At 31.8% G+C, this 16736-nt stretch overlaps 1 protein-coding gene across 3 annotated transcripts in view; it reads right to left on the bottom strand.

Annotated features, from left to right (window-relative positions):
- PKHD1L1 (PKHD1 like 1) overlaps nt 1-16736 on the bottom strand; it is a 159377-nt gene that overhangs the window by 131924 nt on the left and 10717 nt on the right. For all 3 annotated transcript variants that reach the window (XM_023496455.2, XM_031947124.1, XM_031947125.1), the window contains exons 3-11: nt 15123-15267; nt 13321-13429; nt 8727-8784; nt 8500-8593; nt 5982-6035; nt 5183-5256; nt 4348-4390; nt 2045-2115; nt 1172-1282 (exon numbers count right to left, since the gene is read on the bottom strand). In XM_023496455.2, coding sequence (XP_023352223.2) covers nt 1172-1282; nt 2045-2115; nt 4348-4390; nt 5183-5256; nt 5982-6035; nt 8500-8593; nt 8727-8784; nt 13321-13429; nt 15123-15267 — 759 coding nt within the window. The remainder of the gene's footprint in view (nt 1-1171; nt 1283-2044; nt 2116-4347; nt 4391-5182; nt 5257-5981; nt 6036-8499; nt 8594-8726; nt 8785-13320; nt 13430-15122; nt 15268-16736) is intronic.

Genomic DNA, 16736 nt, shown 5'->3' with positions numbered 1-16736 from the left:
GATCTTTGGTGAAAAAAATGATGAATTTAATCTGAATTCTTCCCTGGGAAAAACTAATTCTGTCTCTGTTTCTGTCTCTCTCTCTGTCCCTCCCTCCCTTCTTTCTCTCCTGAGGAGAGATCCTTCTCTCTTTCCCTTCCTTCCTCTCCTCCCCTTCCTTCCTCTCCCCTCTCCCTCCACCCTCTCTCTCTTTTTCCAGAGGCAAAATAAAAAAGCCAGGCAAAAATACATATGGTTCTAAAAGAAAACAAATTCTTTAATGCTTTTGACATAAACTTAACTGTGCTAATGGGAAGAGGCTTCTGTTTTCAAAAGACAATTCATTATATTCTAAATCAAATAGTTCCCTCACAATAATATTTAGAATGAAATTATTTTCACATAATATCCCCCCCTTTGCTGCCTCCCCTTGGAACAGTAGATCTTTTAAAAATGGGCAATGAAATACCATGTGTTTGAATCAAGGTAAAAATTTTTTCATTGTTAACAAAGTTGGAATCTCTTGGTTCAAAACCAGTCTTTCTTTTAAAAGATGTTGGGGCCCTGAAAATGGACAAGAAGATCCAGGATAGAACTCATTATGGAAAATGAAATATTGTCTACAACCTTTATATGAAACAGCATCAGCATATAAAGACGTCAGGGGTTTTATGATTAGTTCAGGATGTCACTTGGTTTATTCATTTTTCTTGAATTCTGACATCATAAGAATACCAATTGAGTACTTAAGTTATCCACCTGTCATTCTTCATCCTTTCCATATGATAAGCCTATTTTCTTTTTCAATCATGCATATTTCTGATATCTTTTACTTCTATTCTTCTTCCTATTTCTTCATTAGTTATATGTTACAACCTGCTCACATACAACATGCATTTCTCCTTTGCTTTCTATGTTATACTTGTTTTCATTTTTTGAGAGGTTGATATATTCCATGTCTGACAGCTATCAAAAAAACTATCATACTTTCCCCAAAATTTTCTTAGTGACAGACACAGAACATTGAGCTAAATAGACCACTCTGCTCACTATATGATATTTAGAATGCATTTATAGGTATTTTTTGAGAAATATTAATTTTCTCTATTACTTTTTCAAAAAGAAAACTATAGTTCTCTCTGATGCACATGAAATTTTGTTTAGCAACAGTAGAGGAAAACCCCAAAAATACCTCCAATGATAACACGGACTGGGAAGTCAGTTTGGTCAAAGAAATTTCCAGTTATGGTCAATAAGGTGCCTCCTTGAATGCTCCCTTTTGATGGTGAAATCTTAGTGACCTCTATGATGGAAAAAAAAGTTAATTGAAAGGCATTCAGACTAAGGAATACATTCTTGCAATAAACCCAATGATTCCTAAGAACTCCTTTGCCCCATTGGATCTAAAAAAAGCTCTCTTAGAATGTAAAACCTTTCTGGTTTGGGTAGCACAATGTGTGATTGTGGTCATCAGGAAGGCTGAGGTTAGTGTTTCTCTTGAGTTCAGAAATTCTTAGCTATAGTGAGATAAATCCATTAGGTGTTTAGGCAACTACAAACATCAATATAGTGAGTTTCATAGGAGAGTGGGGTTAGGGGGAAGAGGCAAATAAGATTGCCTAAGAAGGAACAAACCAGCTTACACTGGAAATAAAGTACAGCAAAACTCTTGTAACAATCAATAATAGGACAAGACCCATGCGTAGGTACCAACATTAAAAGTCTGGGCAGAAAAGAAAAGGAAGAGGATCAAGAGGAAGAGTCATACAGTAGGTACTTAATACATATTAATTGGCTGATTGACAAGAATTAAGCAAGGCATTCTCTTTTTCCACTTGTAGTTAGAGAATGAATTTGAGTTTTCTGATGTGGGTGGGAGTAATTAAGCAGTACAGCATACTGATCATCTTTTCCCACAATAAGTTTCCTGCAATCAGGTTTCATATTTCTTCACATGCTAAAGTTTTGGTTGTTTTGTTTTGTATTTTTTATAAATATCACTGATTTTTATTTTCCTTGATTTTGTCACAATACTATGTTAACTTAGAAAGAAAAAGCTACATACCTGCATATGTCTGAAACATTGCAATTTTATTAAGAGAGGAGACAAAATATGCCGATAACTGTGGGAAACTCCTGTAAAAGAAAGAGCAAATTCCTTGAAAATTTACCTTCATTTGGGGGGTGGGTGGGAAGAATTTTACTTGAACAGGGAACAAATAATAATTGTGTTAGATTTCTGAGTTAATTTCATTACTTAGAAAAATACTAGGATGAATGATAAGTTTTTTTAGCACCTGGAAAGACTGTGGCTTTTGCTCCTTCCTGAGTCTTTTTAACTGATTCATAAACTATTCCAGTCCATTTCTTTTCTCTTCAATTCTCCCATAACTATTTTCTCTTATTATTAGGACCTTGCCTCATATTTTATTGAGAACACTGATACCATTTGCCATTTTTCTTCTCTACATCTTAAAACTTGGCATCATTTCTCCAATCTGAAGATGAGGTGGTTGTTTTTCTTGCCAAGAATATCACCTTCATGCATACCCTTGATTTCATTCCCTCCCCTTATTTTTCAGCAAATTTCCCTGACAATCATTCCTCTCTCAAATCTTTTTGTGAGTTGTTTTTCAATTGTGTCTGATTTTTCATGATCCTATTTGGGGTTTTCTTGGCAAAGATCTGGGTTTTTTTGCCATTTCCTTCTCCAGATCATTTCACAAATGAAAAAAAACTGAGGTCAACAGAAGTAATTTGCCCAGGATCACACAGCTAGTAAGTTTCTGAAGCCAGATTTAAATTCATAAAGATGAGTCTTTTTACCATCAGGCCAGTCCTGGTCTGAATGTAAGATATCAGGTGATATTTGAGAAGAGCAGGGTATATGAAACTATAACTTTTTACCAGTAGCCATTTCTTTTTTTTTAATAGCTTTTTATTTACAAGTTATATGTATGGGTAATTTTACAGCATTGACAGTTGCCAAACCTCTTGTTCCAATTTTTCCCCTCCTTCCCCCCACCCCCTCCCCTAGATGGCAGGATGACATGACCAAATAGTTATTTTGCTGTACAAAAAGAATTGGACACCAGAAGCCATTTCTATCTCAATGTCAGATAGTGTCAGAGTTGGAGTTGGGAAGACTCATCTTTTTGAGTTCAAATCCAACCTCAAACACTTACTAGTTGTGACTCTGGGTAAGTCATTTAACTCTGTTACCTTCAGTTTCCTAATTTGTAAAATAAGCTATAGAAGGACATAGAAAATCACTCCAATATCTTTGCCAAGAAAATCCCAAATATGGTCATGAAGAGTTGGACACGACTGAAAAACAACTATTTATATATTTATTATATGCTATGGACTTCCAGATCACCCTCTTTCCTTCCAAACTGATTCAGTACTAGGTTTACAATCTTTTTCTCTACCTCAGTTCCTATTCTTTATGATACTTTGGTCCCTCAGTTGCTTAAACTCAACAATTCCCATGGTTTCTATTTCAAGCCTACTATAATTATACAAAACATTTTAGGTACATATTCTTACTCAGTGGTACCAGGTGCTAGAGTTCTTGGCTATTATAGTAAGTGAACATGGGAACTGTATCAACCTATATGTTCATATGTAATGAGATCACCAGTGCCATGATGTTTAATAATTCTATGTCTGAAAAAATCAAGTTCAGCAAATTGAAATATTTCTAAGACCTTATAACAATTTTGAATTTGTGAATATTTTAGAATATCATGCAACTGAAAACTAGTCTTAATTTTTTAAAAACCAAAATGACTAAACAAGTCATCTCTTGACATTTTGTGATTGACAATTTAGAGGAATGGCTAATGATTTTCTATAAAATCTCACAGCTCTAAAACAAATTTAGAATTTTTGACTATTTAAAAATAGCTAAAACTAATATTGACTTGGCTTAAAATTATTGAGTGCATTGAACATATTAGGTTCCTAATAAAAGTAGATACATAGAAATAGATTCAAATTAAACTATAAGAATCACAAAATGTTACATTGTGCCCAATATCTAGATGAACCAAAATTTTTTTTCAACAAAGTGTGGATATCAGACAATTTATAAAAGTAAATGCTGTGTCCATGTTTTATATTAAATTATCATTTAATTTGATATTAAATTTATAAATATAAATTAAATTTATATTTATATTAAATAAATATAGTTGTATTGTATTAATATAAAATTAAATTTTATATTAAAAGCTTTAAAAATTTTTTTGGAGTGGGCCATGTCCTTCATTTTTGTAAATCATGATATAAATATAAATCATTACTAAGTTTGCATTTCACAGATAAAGTTCATTATGAAAGCTGTATTATAATGAAATAACTCACCTCCCATAATCACTATCTAAGATGAAGCTGACATTGTGATGACCTGTCAATTAAAAATGAAATACTTAACCAAACTCTCCACCACTATTTCATCTTTTTTGATAGAAGAAAAATAACTATGTGCATCATCAAATTAATGAAAAGATAATAAGGAAGATAAGTAAATCAGAAAACAAAATCATTTAATGAAAGGAGAAAATAAAACTAGAACATGCATAAAATAAAAATATGTGAAGTAAAAAGATAGAATAAAAATGAGGAATAAAGGAATAATTAAAACAAGTCCTTTTTTTTAAAGGGCTAACAGAAAAATAGTCAAAATAGAACAGAAAATACAGTTGAATAAGAAAAGAATGGCCAAAATATGGAAATATAATCATAATAATAAAAGATGTAGATAAAACAGATTATATGCAGATTGAATTGAAAAGTTGTGAAAAGATGCCAAAGAAGGGAGAATAATGAACACAAAGACTATATATATATATATATATATATATATACACACACACATATGTTGTGAAAAGATTCCAAAGAAGGGAGAAAAGATGATAATGAAGTCAAAGACTATATATATATATATATATATATATATATATGTACATGTGTGTGTATATACATATATCATCTCCACAATTATCCTCCACCCTTTCTTTCTTCATTCTATAACTACATTTTCCCTGTTGCCTACAAACTTATACTATATATATGTATATATATATATATATATATATATATATATATGCATTTAGAAGAAAATTAAAGAGACAGATTGAGACAATGCAAATACTTGGAGTCATTTAAAATAAATGATAAAAAAAAATTTAATACTTACCAATATAGGTTCCAGTTATTTTACAAATCATGGTGCCCATGTCACTATTTTCATGATCTAGTTTTAGACCATACCTAATAAAATTTATATCAATAAATATTAATATAAGCATCATCTCCTAAAATGGGTCATTAATTCTAAACTACATAAAAGCTTTTCCCAGGTAAAATTATATTAAAAACAAATTTTATGTAACTTCAAAATATGCCCTGGTCTTAGTTGAAGGTTTACATATTCAAGTAATATTTACTATAATGAAATTCTTAAAGCATAATGAATTAACAGAAATATCTCTAAAAGTTAACTCTAAAGAAATTAATTTAAATATATATACATGGTTCTAGGAAGAATTTATTTTTAAAATGGTATTTTTCACCCATATGTTTAATTTTTAAAACAATATTTTTCATATTCCTTATATGAAAAATCTCATTAATTTTTGAAAAATATTTTCATATTATTATCCACATAAATATCATCTTAATTTTAAAATGAAATTTTTACATATATGTAATATAAAACATTTTTCCAAAAGTAAAACAATTCTCTATATGGTTTCAAATGTGCAAATTTCCTGGGTAATGCTTCATTTTTTATTGATATCAGACTTGTCTACATAATCTATATACATCTAGTTTCATAAAACTTCCACTCATTTATTTACAAATACTGTATATAAAGTATTAAGAGAGTTGTGTGAAATATTAAAAATTACTTTCTTAATTAAAAACATTTTCTACTTTAAGATTCATTAAAGTTATTATTCTTTTCTTTCTAAAAGTCATTTTATATTACTTACAAATTATCTGATTGAGGTATGAGAAGCTCACAGGGCATTCCACCAACATAAACCCTAAACATTTTTTAATTGAGAAAAAGGACAAGTTTAATCTGATAAATTATACCAATTAACAGTTCTCCTTGCATCTATCTAATCCCATCTTTGTAAACCTTCTTTCATTTTCTGCATTGTCTTTCATAATGTTTTCAGTTTCCTCTTATCTCACTTAGTGAAGAAATCACTCACCTATGTTGACTGAGTCCACTATAAATTGGTTATATAATCCCCATGAGGTCCATAAAGCTGCAAGACAAACCTTTTGTCCATCTCCAATTAATTCCCTATTGCACTCTTTGCAGAGACTGTTCAAAACACTCTCAATTCTTTTATACCAGTTTTCTTCCCTTCCTTTCAGTAAAGAACCATGCCCCCATACCTTTAAAAGAAAATCAAGAATATTTACTACAAGTTCCCTCATCTTCTTTCTGCCTTTTAAATCTCAAAATGTTAAAAAGAAAGAAAGAATAAAATAACCCCTTTCTTTCATCCTTTTCTCCAATTTGATGAAGAGGTGGTCCTTCTCACCAAATTGAACTTATCTGCATGTACTTTAGATTCCAATTTCTCTCAAGTCTTCTGGTGGATCATTCCCACAATCATCCTCCATCCTTTCTTCATTCTATATCTACATTTTCCCTATTGCCTACAAACTTAATGTAAATCTCCTTCACTCTTAAAAACAAAAAATAATCATATTTCACCATATTATCTTCTCTATTATCCTATATCTCTTTTTCCTTTCCCAGTCAAACTCCTAAATAGATACTCTTTTAATTGCTCTAGCTGTTTACACATTCTATTCTTTCACTTCTCAAAACCTTTGTCATGGCATCTAACTTCACTATTCAACTAAAACTATTCTCTCAGGAGTTACTAACAATCTCTTAATAAGGAAAACTGGCTTTTTAAAAATCTTCCTTCTTTATCTACAGCATTTGACTCTGTGATTTTTCACATTTTCACATTGAACATTTAGCATGTTCACATTGAACCTAATGACCATTCTTTGAGTTTGATCATTCAACTAACTTTGAATCTAATTGTCCACATATGATTCATCTCTCTCCATAGTCTCCACAAGAATAATATGAGAAATTTTATTAGGAGATATGCTAAAACTGTAGACAAATTTTATTCCCAGCATTTCCCTCATCAGAATTTAGTAATTGTTTTTTTTAAGGAAATTATGTTGGGTATGATTCGTAGTTGATGAAGCCATCTGGCTCCATGTAGCCATTGCTTCCATATCTATGTTATTTGCTAGTTAATATCTGTATTTATTCTCTATTCATCTCCATTACTTCCCTCATCATAAATTTCTCTTCTACTCTCACATCTGTTTTTAAATGAATCTAGATCTAAACTCCTATATAAAAATTAATGAGATATGTCTTGCTCTTTACTACTTAGAGATAAATTTAAACAAACAAGTATAAAGATAACTCCCTTGTTTCAATGAAAAACTTTTTCCTCTGTCTTTCCTATTGTAAAAGTCAATGAAATTCCTCATTACCTCCACAATTTCTACAATGATCTTTAAGATACTTATCTATGATAGCATAATTCTATTATTAGTTTCTAATTACTGCTGTGTGATATGTGTGGTAAGTACAGGGGGCAACAAAAAAGGATTTCCACAAAAAAATGAAAATAACAAATAAGAATGCAGCAAGAACAAAAGCAAGACAAACCTTCTCCCAATTCATGATGGAAATATGACAGTTAAAAAAAAAACTAGTACCAAATCTATAATATCCAATTTTCTTGAAAACAAAGGTTTTTTAAAACCCCTATAAACGCTTAAATAGCTAATGCTATTATGTTATATCTTATATGTTATACATACCACGTAATATATTATAATATATTATATATGATGTTATCATCAATGATACATATAATAATATGTTGTAATGATTCTTAGATGCAACATAATATAGTGAATTAAGAATCATACAATTTGGGGTCTATTCCTGATACTAATACTAACTAGCCACATGACACTGCAATAATCATCCTGCTTCTCTGAGTATAGTTTCCACATCTGTAAAATGTGTAGGCTAAATAATTTCTGAGTTCTCTTCCAGCTCTCAAATGCAATTATACTAATTCCCATTATTGCTATGATACTGATTTGGTTCCAAGTTACTTTGATTAATTTCATTTTTATTTTCCCCAGTAGTGACAAATGGAGATGATGCAGATGGAAAATGAGGACAACTGGCCAGAGGCCCCAAGTCAATTGCATTTATCTGACAATCTCAATATTTTCATTTCTGCAATACTGCTGGGACTTATGGTCATGTTAACTATAGAAACATCTTAATATCAGAGCAAGTTAGAACCACAAGATATAGCAGCAATTTTCATTCAGTCTCTTCATTTTGCAGACACATTTAGTAATGTCATACACATTATTGATAGAATCTTACATCTTGTTATTAGTTAAATGGATGTTGCTAGATGAAATGAGTACCTCAAAATCCTAACATTTTTTCCGTTAGAGCTCAAAGCAATGTTATTTCCATAGACATCTGTGAAGATTCTGCCTTGGATTGTTATTATTGAGCCTAGAAATAGAAGGATGAGGTGGTATTGGTTAACTAAAATAATGTATTTCAAATATATATTTGGGCTATAATATAAAATATAATATCACAAAATTATAGACAAAATGAATTCGTTAGCTGTTTTATAACTGACCTGGTAATCCAGTCAAAGGTGTGATGCTCCTTATTGTTGGAGTTCTAAAATTTTTAGTCTGTAAAGCAACAAGAATACATATAAGGCACTTTATCTCTGGCAGTCCCTAAGCATTACATATCCAATTATATATAAAACTAACTTCATTATAAAAATTGTCCAGATATTTTTATGTTAATTGATTATGCATATAAATTGAAATGTTGTGTTGAAGTAATTAAACTGATAATTCTAACCCTTTGAATGTATTTTCATGTCAATTATTATTTAAGACTACATGTGACTTGAATTTTAAAATTGAGTTCTCTACTTTGTGTTTCTATGCAGAGGCACAGTTTCCCTGAAACCCAAGGCCTGAGAATATTCATAGCCTTGCTCTGCCATTCTTATTCAACAGCTTCACCTCCTTTTAAGTTCATTTCATCCAATATGGCACAATGGAAAAAGCACTGGCTATGGAGTGAGATCAGCTAGGTTTAAATCTCACTTTGTGCAGTGTTAAACAAGCCACCTAACTTCAGTTTGCTTAGATGTAAAATGATGAGTATAGACTTAGATGGCCTCTTATGACCTTGATTATCACTATAGATCTAATTAAGCATGTGACTATCTCCCAATTCTTATTTGTTTATAAAATACTCCCCACTTATGTCAATGCTTCATTCTATATAATATTCCATATAATAATTGCTAAATTGGCTTCCATTGGTCTTTCTGTGCCTTCTGACGCTATTTTCTGCTTCTTGATACTTTCTCTTCTCTTTTATTGTCATTTTTCCTTCTTCTAGTTTTCCTCCATTTTCTTTGACAGCTCCACAGTCTCCTTCCCTGATGCTTAATTTTTCTTGCTCTGTCACTCCTTATTGATGGTTACCCCTAAGACTCTCGTTGGTCTTCCTTCTTTCTTTTTCTATATTCCCTCAATGATCTTATCAATTTCAATGGTTTAAATTTTCACATACAACTCCCAATTCCCAAAGCTATACATCTAGCCTCAATTTTTCCTCAGAGTTCGTGTCTCAAATTTCTATACCTTCTGAGAACTCTTTCTTGATGCTTTAATTTCAAAAGAAACTCAACATATTCCAAATTTACTGTATCTTCCCCTTAAAATCTCACTCTCCTTCTAAATTTACTACCTCTGATGATGCTTCAACTGTCCTTCCAGACACCCACACTAAAATTTGGAATCATCTCTGACTCATTCACAGCCTTCATTTATATATACATATATATAATCAATATGTTTCACATCTGTCTTCCTTTTTACTTACCATTCCTATTGCTTCTGTTCAGCTCCTTTTTACTTTTTACTTAGCTTCCTAATTAGTCTTTCTGCTTCCAAGTTCTCTCATCTCTATTAATTTTTCATGTTGCTGCTAAAGTAATCTTTCATATATATAAAATCATCTTTCCACAATGCAAAAACTCTTCAATACATTCTCATTGCCAAAAAGGGCACAATAAACAATAACAACAAACAAAAACAACAAACTGCCTAATTCTGGCATTCAAAGCCAGCCAGAGTTTGACTTCAATTCATCTTCCTCATCCTAATTAATGTCTTACTATTTCTCTTGGTAGATTGAATTTTCCAATTGGACTAGTAATCATTTTCTGATCTTATACCGCCCTCTCCTGGTTCTCAGCTTTTCTACAGGCCATCCTCCTATGATTTAAAGCAGATTATCCACAGTCTCTCTATTGAAATTATTTTCTTCCTAATTCAAGGACTACATCAGATATCATTATAATCCTTTCCTGGTTCCTTTCCCACTAAATATATCATATCTCACAGTATAAACCCATTTGATATTCTATTCCCTTTTTAATTTGTATTTTTTAAATTTCATCTTCATGTGTACTTCCTATGCCTAAGAACATAACATCTCCTGGTTTACCTGGAGATAAGATTACTAAATTATTGTCAATAAATTTTGAAGAACTGGACAAAATGAAAAGATTGAACATAGGCAAGTGTCTCGTTTTTTGTTTGTTTGTTTGTTTTGTTTTTTAAGAGATAAGAAATGGAATCACAATGTAGGTTAGTGAGTTGTCATTTTCCTACCAAATCTGAGGCACATTATTTTGGGGGCATTTAAGAAGAAAATAATAATCAAAGAGGAAACAACATGATTTAACTAAGAACATAAAGAAGCTTTCAGCTACCAATCAGTTAATCAACAGCGTTTACAAAGAGCCAATATGCCAAGTGAATCACTGTCCTAGGAACTGGGGAATAAAAAGACAAAATCAAGTTCTCCCTGCCCTCAAGGAGGGGAAAAACATATACCTAAATATCAAATACAGCAAAATGCAAGTTAAGTGGGGAGAAGGGGAGGAGCAATTAGAAGAGAGCATGAATAGAATGAAACAAATTTTTAAACCTTTCTAAAGAGCAATCTGGAAATATATAATAAAAGCTATGAAATCTTTTATATCTATTGTTTATGAGAATTATTTATAAGAGTAAAACATCATATACAATCAAAATATCTAACGACTTGGCAATATCTGATCAAATTGTGATAAATCAAATTGCAATAGAAAGCTATTGAAAAAAACTAATCTTTGATTTCAGTGACAAAAAGGATGGATTAAAAAAAAATTCTCTCCACCTATGGATACCTGCTATATATATTTTAATAGCTTTTTATTTATAAGATATATGCATGGGTAATTTTTCAGCATTGATCCTTTCAACACCTTCTGTTCCAACTTTTCCCCTCCTTCCCTCCACCCCCTTCCCTAGATGGCAATACCTGCTATATATATAACAAAGTCTTATAGAGTTGCCTTGAATAAAATGCTGTATTATTGTGAAAAGAATACCTATCGATGTCTTTTTATTTGATCAAATTGATGTTTTTTTTCTTTCTAAGGCAGTGGTAGCAAAGTAGAAAAAGTATTGGCTCTGGAATCAGAAAGCCTGGTTCAAAGTCCATCTCTGACACTCATTACTTGTGTGAATTAAACAAGTCACTTGACCTCACTAGGTCTCAGTTTCCTCATCAATAAAATAAGGGAGTTACATTAGATAGTCTGAGGGATACTTTTCAAGTCTACAGCTAACATTTTATAATACAGCAAAGGAATTCCTCATGAGAAAGTTCTGCCTGCTAAGTTCAGGTCCTCAACTATTTTGCAAATTAGAGTCTTAAAGATTTGCCCAAAGCACTAAGGCTAAAATAACTAACCAAGAGTCGCAGACATAGTAAAGGGAGAGACAGCACCCTTACCCAAATCATCTTGATTCAAAAGCTATCTATTATACCACACTGCATCTTAGGAAATATTTACAAAAATCTTAAATTTTAAAAGGAAACATAATACTTTATTAATTACTGCTATGGAAAAATTATTATAGTAACAAAGGCTAGAAAAGAATTGGTAGTAGGGAAAAAAACACTTATGTTTAATTTTTTTAATTTGCATCTCCTAGACAGACCAGTATTATATAAAAGGGGCAGATTCTTAAAATATTCAGTTAATTCCTTGTAATTATAGCTTCAATTTAAGGATGTGATAGGACCAATACTTATTATAGTCTTGCCACATGGACAAAGTTAATGTTTTCTACAGGGATCTAAAGCTGTCTAAAAAATTTAATTGGCCCAAGAGACCAACTAGCCAGCTTTTTTTACAGCTTTTCAGACACTTGAGGAGGTAAAAAGTTTATCTTATAAGGAATCAGAGAACTTCAGATTTGAGGGAAATCTTACTGCTGTATGAGTTCACATCCCCTTCTTCATTTGGACATGAGTGGGACTATGGCTACCTGAAACATTGCTATACCTTTTATGAACAGCCATTTGTGCTCATGTTAAGCAAATTTTCTTTTTTATTAAACTTTTTAAATGTATAGCTTTATTTGAACATATTCTTAGAAGCAATGATTTAGAATGGGTAACTCAATAGGTACCTTTAATCTCTATATAAAATATTATGAAGAGATAATGATGATTCATATTTATTATTATTATTATTATTATTAAGACCTATAAAGATCTTTACATCTTGCAGAGTGCTTTCCTAATAAGAATCCTATGTGAGATAAGGAATAAAAGCTTTATTATTCCCATTTTTCAAATAAGAAACTAAGGCTAAGAAACGTTAAATGTCTTGACAGTATCATACCATGTAATAGAATAGCATGTAATGGAATAAGGACTAGATTCCAGGTTTTCTGATTCATTTTTGGTTCATCTGAATATAGAAAATAACAGTAAGAAAGAAGAGAAGGGAATAAGCATTTAAATAGCACTTACTATGTGCCATTGTACTTTATAAATATTATCTTATTTAGTGCTCACAACAACCTGTAAGAGAGATATTATTATCCTCATTTTATAGTTTGGGAAACTGAGGCAAATTGAAGTTAAATGACTTGTCTAGGGTCACATTTGAACTCAGGTCTTCTAAATGCAGAATTGCAGAATTATCTACTGAGCCACATAGCTGCAATGATAAGAAAAAATCTTCTATAATATCACTTTCCATGAAAATAAGGTCTTCATTTGTTAATATTTTAAAAAGGATTTACTCAATATGTTTCCTACTAACTTTTAAAAAAAGAGATGGGATATCTACATACCTGGAAACTACATGCCCAACTGTTGATATGGCCTCTACAGATATTATCATTTGTGATAGAAACTCCATCTACGCTGACTTGAACTGAATAAGTATCTTCAGGCATTGCTCTAGAAAAATGAATTGAAATTACATATAAGATTTTAAATTTAATATATAATATTAATAAAATAATCCTCCCCAACCCTAAATATTTCCTAAAAATATCAATAAATTTCCAATTCTTTAAATAATATTTTAATGACAGACACAAGTCTCCAATCTTGTCTTAATTCTACAAGTTCAAATAGAGACAAATTTCATACTATTATCTCTTTTATCTGTTATGTAATTATATTAAATCTCTTAAAAACTCAAAATGATCATTGATAATATATTTCATATTGAAGTTAATATGCATAAAATGATGTAGCACTTATATTTCCATATCATTTAAAGGTTTACAAAATGCTTTATGCAATGGGGTAAATATGATTTCCCTGTATTCTATGAGATGCTGGGCCCCTTCCAGGGACCACATGGTCTCTGCCCTCAGAACTGAAAGATGAGGCACCTTGGCATGATGCTAAAATTTTCTAGTCCTTGTGATGGCAGTGGGAGTAAGGAAATATGTTTTAAACGGCCATTAAACCAGGGAGAATTTAGTGGACTTAAAAGGCAAAGATAACCTCTGCTCTCATTTTTTTATTTCTTTGCCCAGAATGCATCAAGAGATCTCTTTTTGAGAATTCACACACACACATGCCCATGTGTATTTGTGTGTGTATATCTGTTAGGGAAGAGGGAGGATCAGAAAACATCTTTCCCCTTTTTCTAAACTCTTAAAGAAGCTGCTCATATAAGGCAGCTGGGTAAGTCTGAGTCTGGATCTTGGACTTTTAGCAGATTCATACTTCTTCCTAGTCTCATAGAGACTCATAGAGTAGCTCATAGAGTAGCTCATAGAGAGCTACAAACATGTAGGGGAAGAGATTATGTGCCTGAAGCCCTGGAGGATCCCAAAGAGGGGGATCTCTGTCATAGTCCATGCTATCATGTACAAACTTTCAACTCTTGCTCTCTTACTCTCATGATCTAGAGTTATTGTCTTCCCAGAAAAGGTAAATAACTTTCCCAAAGGGATTCACATAATTAATCCAGACAGGATTCAGGTCCAGGTTCACTGTTCCCCAGCTCTAGCACACTTTTCACTAACCCATGTTGCCATGTTTTACCCTCATCTCCTTCCTCTACCATCACCTTTCCCTACTCTATCATTCTGAATGTAATTAATAATAATTATAAATTTACTACCTTGAGATCTAACAATATCCTTCATCAGGGTTTCTTGACTTTTTTTGCGTGTCATGGACCTTTTGACATTCTGGTAAAGCCAATATCCCTTGCTCAAAACAGTATTTTTACATGCATAAAATAAAACACATAGAATAACAAAAGAAAACAATTAAAATATTTTATCAAAAATATTTTTACAAATAAGGTCATGGGGCAGCTAGATGGTACAATGGATAAAGGAGTCCTCCTGGACCTGACCTGAGTTGAAATCCTGCCTCAGACACTTAATATGTCCTTCCTGTGTGACTCTGAGCAAGTCATTTAAGCCCTATGCCTTGCCAAATAATAATAATAATAAGGTCATAAACCTTATGTTAAGAATTCCTATTCTGCATTTTTACAATATTTAAAAATAATCACAATGATATTACAACAGTGATAATGCCAATTATTACACAGAAGTTTAGACTGACAAAAATGGTAATGTATATGAGTTTTCTATGTTGATATTTTTTTTTCTAAAGATACCTAGTGTAGCAGGTTATATGAGTTGAATGACTTGCATCCTTTTCAACATCACAAGGAATTGACCGAGAAGCAGAAACAAAATGAACACTGTTCCCCAACAGCTCATTATCAACTCCATAATTAAACTGGTTTGCCTGAGCAAAGCCTGAAAGAGAAAGAAAACTGATTGATTAATACTATGAATTAATACTAACATATTTTCATATATCTAACAAGTTTTCATTTAATACCGAATTACTTAATTCAACAAAATATTTATTAAGCACTTACTATGTATAAGGATTTGTATTAGTAGGGGTACAAAAATGTGAATGAACATAGTTGTTAGTTCATTTTAAGTTGCTTACAATCTAGTGTGGAAGATTGGACTAAACATGTACACAAATAAGTGCAACTAATACCAAGTAGAATGTGATAGAGGAAAGAGAAATCCAGATGAAGAATTCTAGGAGGGAGAAATTTCTATTGGGGAGATACTTGGAGGAGATGTTTCCTGAGCTAAATCCTCAAGAGAGAGAAGAATGTCAATAGGCAGTTAAGAATACATTTCAAGAACGGAAGACAGACTGCACAAATGCATGAAAACAGAAAACAGTAGGATTAGATTTATAAATTTGAGCATGTCCAGAGGAGGGCAATCAAAATGATGACAGTTTGTCTCACACAATAAGCAGTTGAAGGTACTGGAAATGCTTAGTCTGGAGAAGGGAAGAATCAGAACAACATGGACACTATCTTCAAGTATCTGAAGGGCTGTCATGTAAAAGTGGATTAGACTTGTTCTTTTGGTCTTGGGAGAGGATCCAGGAGCAATGGGTAGAAGTTGCAAAGAGGAAAATTTAGATGATGTTAAGGACAATTTTTAACTTTTAGCTATCAAAAAAGGGAGAGAGCTGTCTTGTTAGCTTTCTTCTCAGAGATTCTTCAAGCAAAGTCTGGATGTTTTAGTGGGGATTAGTCTGGGATATGGGTTGAACTAGATGAGTTTGTTCTCTTTTAACCCTGAATTGATTCTGTAAGATAAAGAACACCTAATAGTCTAGTTTGGTTGAAGCCTAAAGCTCATGTAGAGTGTAATAATGGGAAAAAAATTGGAAAGGATAAGGATGAACCTATGATTTTATTGATTAATGGAATTCCTTCCTCTTGCACTCATTGAAAGGTGCTTACAATACTAAGGTTGAGTGATTTAACCTCAGTAACCCAGAGTCACATAGCCAGTATATGTCAGAGGGAGAACATGGATCCTGGTCTTCCTGGGTTCAAAGCTATTTCTCTATCCTCTCTGGAAAGGCAGGGTGGAAACAGACTATTAAAGGGACTCAATACATTTATACTTTATATTATAGATAATCCTAAGAATTTTAAATAGGGGAATTATATGATTGTACTTGTGCATTATGAGGACATTGTTGCTGTCTCTTTCAATAGTTTGGGAACTTAAAAGTTTTACAAAATGATTGAACAGTTTACGGATGCATATAACAATAGGTTTTTATTATGGTATGTTTAATAAAAATAATTAGAATTTACATAGTCCTTTAAAATTTTCAAAGTGCTTTACAAATATGATCTCGTTTGATTTTCACAACTCTGGCAGATAATAAGGATTTG

Source organism: Sarcophilus harrisii, chromosome 1 (genome assembly GCF_902635505.1).
Source record: "Sarcophilus harrisii chromosome 1, mSarHar1.11, whole genome shotgun sequence".
NCBI lineage: Eukaryota > Metazoa > Chordata > Mammalia > Dasyuromorphia > Dasyuridae > Sarcophilus > Sarcophilus harrisii.
The sequence above is the reverse complement of the archived record's forward strand: the minus strand, read 5'-3'. Positions and strand labels throughout refer to the sequence as shown.